The 2,657-nt window shown below is 49.0% G+C and overlaps 1 protein-coding gene across 1 annotated transcript; it reads right to left on the reverse strand.

Annotated features, from left to right (window-relative positions):
- Positions 1-1,248: 1,248 nt before the first annotated feature.
- LOC141817530 (uncharacterized) lies at positions 1,249-1,902 on the reverse strand. Its single transcript, XM_074705170.1, has one exon. The coding sequence runs from the start codon at positions 1,900-1,902 to the stop codon at positions 1,249-1,251; it is 654 nt and encodes a 217-aa protein (XP_074561271.1).
- Between the last annotated feature and the right edge of the window lie 755 nt (positions 1,903-2,657).

Genomic DNA, 2,657 nt, shown 5'->3' on the forward strand with positions numbered 1-2,657 from the left:
TTTTTTTTGATGAAAGGTAAATATGTATATCATCAAAGAGAAATGCACAACCATACAAAATGACCAATGACTCTATCTCATGTCATGTCTGACGAAATGTCAGATCTGAGTAAGAGTTAATGGTGCATCCTAAAGTGCTACATGTATACCAACACTATCAATATGTCTCACTCTCTGTCTCATATGCAGGCCACACTGCTGTGTCTCGTCATACTCCATGCATCCTCTGCCACCAAGCATCTGATCCACTCTGTGTGTGATCCAGCCACTCCCTGCTATGCGTCATCTGTCCTCATAGACTCCATGCGGCCTCTGTCAGTGAGGGTAGGCCCATCATGCCTGGATCCATCTCCAGCATCGCGTCATCTGTCCTCAGTATCATACTCCATGCGGCCTCTGTCAGTGAGGGTAGGCCCATCATGTGCCAAGGTCCAGCTCCAGCATCACATCATCGCAGTGTCCAGGAGAAAGACGCCATGTCTAGCCATGGTAGCAGGGTGTCATCTCATCAGTAGCTCATCTCCACCCACCAACCTCTCGCGCATCTCCATCCGCCTCCACTCAAGTAGCACCATCCAACGCATCAGAACCACCTCCTACAACCTTGCACACTTTTAGCAAGTGGCCAGCTATCAACGGATTTGATGTGTCTTTACCGTAGCCGTTACTACGGACTAGATGAGCCAAATCTGGTGGACTCATTCACCCTCATAGGCTTTTTGGCAAAACCTCAGCCATCAACGGATTTGATGTGTCTTTACCGTAGCCGTTACTACGGACTAGATGAGCCAAATCTGGTGGACTCATTCACCCTCATAGGCTTTTTGGCAAAGCCTCAGCCATCAACGGATTTGATGTGTCTTTACCGTAGCCGTTACTACGGACTAGATGAGCCAAATCTGGTGGACTCATTCACCCTCATAGGCTTTTTGGCAAAGCCTCAGCCATCAACGGATTTGGAGCGTCTTTACCACGAGCCGTTTGCTGTGGACTAGATGGATCAAGGGTGGTGGATCCATTCACCCAAAAGTTTTTTTTTTTTTTTTTTGCAATGTATGTACAACAATGTTTGAATGCATGATGTCATGTATGCGTGATGCCATTTATGTACAACAATGTCTAAATGCATGATGTCATGTATGCATGATGCTATGATGCCCTAATAGTATGTGTATGCCTACATGTATGTATGCTGATATGCAATCACTCTATGTATGTACACAATATGTCCACTCATATGCAATCGCTCTATGGCTCGATCTCCATCTCCGCTCCCCGCCTCAGCTCCTGATCCGTGTAGACGCCCAGGGTCCGATATACATGCGTCTGGACCCGTCGATAAAGACGCTCCTCATCCAGCTGCCTCCCCTCGTGTATCAACGCATTCCTAGCACTCCACAGGTGGTGCACTAGGGCTGCCATGGCGACGTGTCGCGCTGAGGTAACTGTGGAAGGTCTCCTATACCGCTGCCTGAAAGTACGCAGCATCCTCCTAAATGTAGTCATCTCCGGCCGCATAAGTAGCCATGCCCGTATCCTCCCCCATAGCCGACTAGTAGTGCCACACTGGAAAAATAAATGCTCTAGTGTCTCCTCAGCATGGCCACAGAAAGCACACTGTCGGTCAGGTAGGTAGTCCTGCCTCGCTCGTACTGGCAGCCGCCCACGTGCCAGAAGCCATAATGTGAATGAGTGACTCGGCTGAATCCTAGACTGCCATACTGTACGGACCCAAGCCTGATGTGGTCTGGCACCTCTGAAGAAATCATATGCACGTGCTACCCCTCGGGGCTGCTGGAACCACTCTGCTAGTAGCTGCTCTGCTGCTGCTGGACTGCTCGCTGTCCACAAGGATACTGTCTCGAATCTGCAGGATCTGCTTAAGTAGCGGTGAGTCCCCATGTCGAACTGTCCATCCCCATATCCCAGTCTGCTGCAAATACGTGTGATGGACCCACCGAATCCAGAGAGTGTCCTGTTGGAGCATAGCAGTGAGGATGAATCTGATCCAGGCCAGCAGCACACAGAACAGCACAAGCAAATCATAGTGGGGCTAGCAGCCCTAAATTGGCCACTTGGACCAGCAAGAGCAGAGCCTGATACATCAGTACTTGGCACAGGAAATGGCACTGGAACAGTAGCTGCAGAAAGGGTTATGACCTGCCCACATATAAGCAATCAGAATGATGACATGCAGGGGCAACATGAGAAAAGGAGTAGGGTAAATGCAAAAAGGGCTTTGGCCCCATGAAGATAGCAACATGGAATATACGAGGCCTCAACAAGGGCCTCAAACAAAAGGAGGTTGAGAACCTCCTTTTGAGGGAGAAGTTGTGTGCTTTATGCATTCTGGAATCCAAACTAACTGAGGAGTATTACGAATCTCTTAAAACATCCAGGTTTCAGAGGTGGAGTAGTGAGCACCATGTTGGGGAGTCGGGTAGAAGTAGGATGCTCCTACTATGGGATAGCGGAATCATTCAGATGGAAGTCCAGGCTTGGGCGGAACAATACATACATACACTCATCAAGCATCAGATTACCGGCACCACATATGCAGTTACTTTTGTCTATGGGCAGCTTACCATCACAAGTAGACGCCGGCTCTGGGAAGGACTGAGACACATTTCAGAAAGCATGGATATGGCTTGGCTTCT

This window comes from Curcuma longa, unplaced genomic scaffold (assembly GCF_044706935.1).
Source record: "Curcuma longa cultivar G26 ecotype Majalengka, Jawa Barat unplaced genomic scaffold, ITB_CL_G26_1.1 contig_20826, whole genome shotgun sequence".
Classification (NCBI taxonomy): Eukaryota; Viridiplantae; Streptophyta; class Magnoliopsida; order Zingiberales; family Zingiberaceae; genus Curcuma; species Curcuma longa.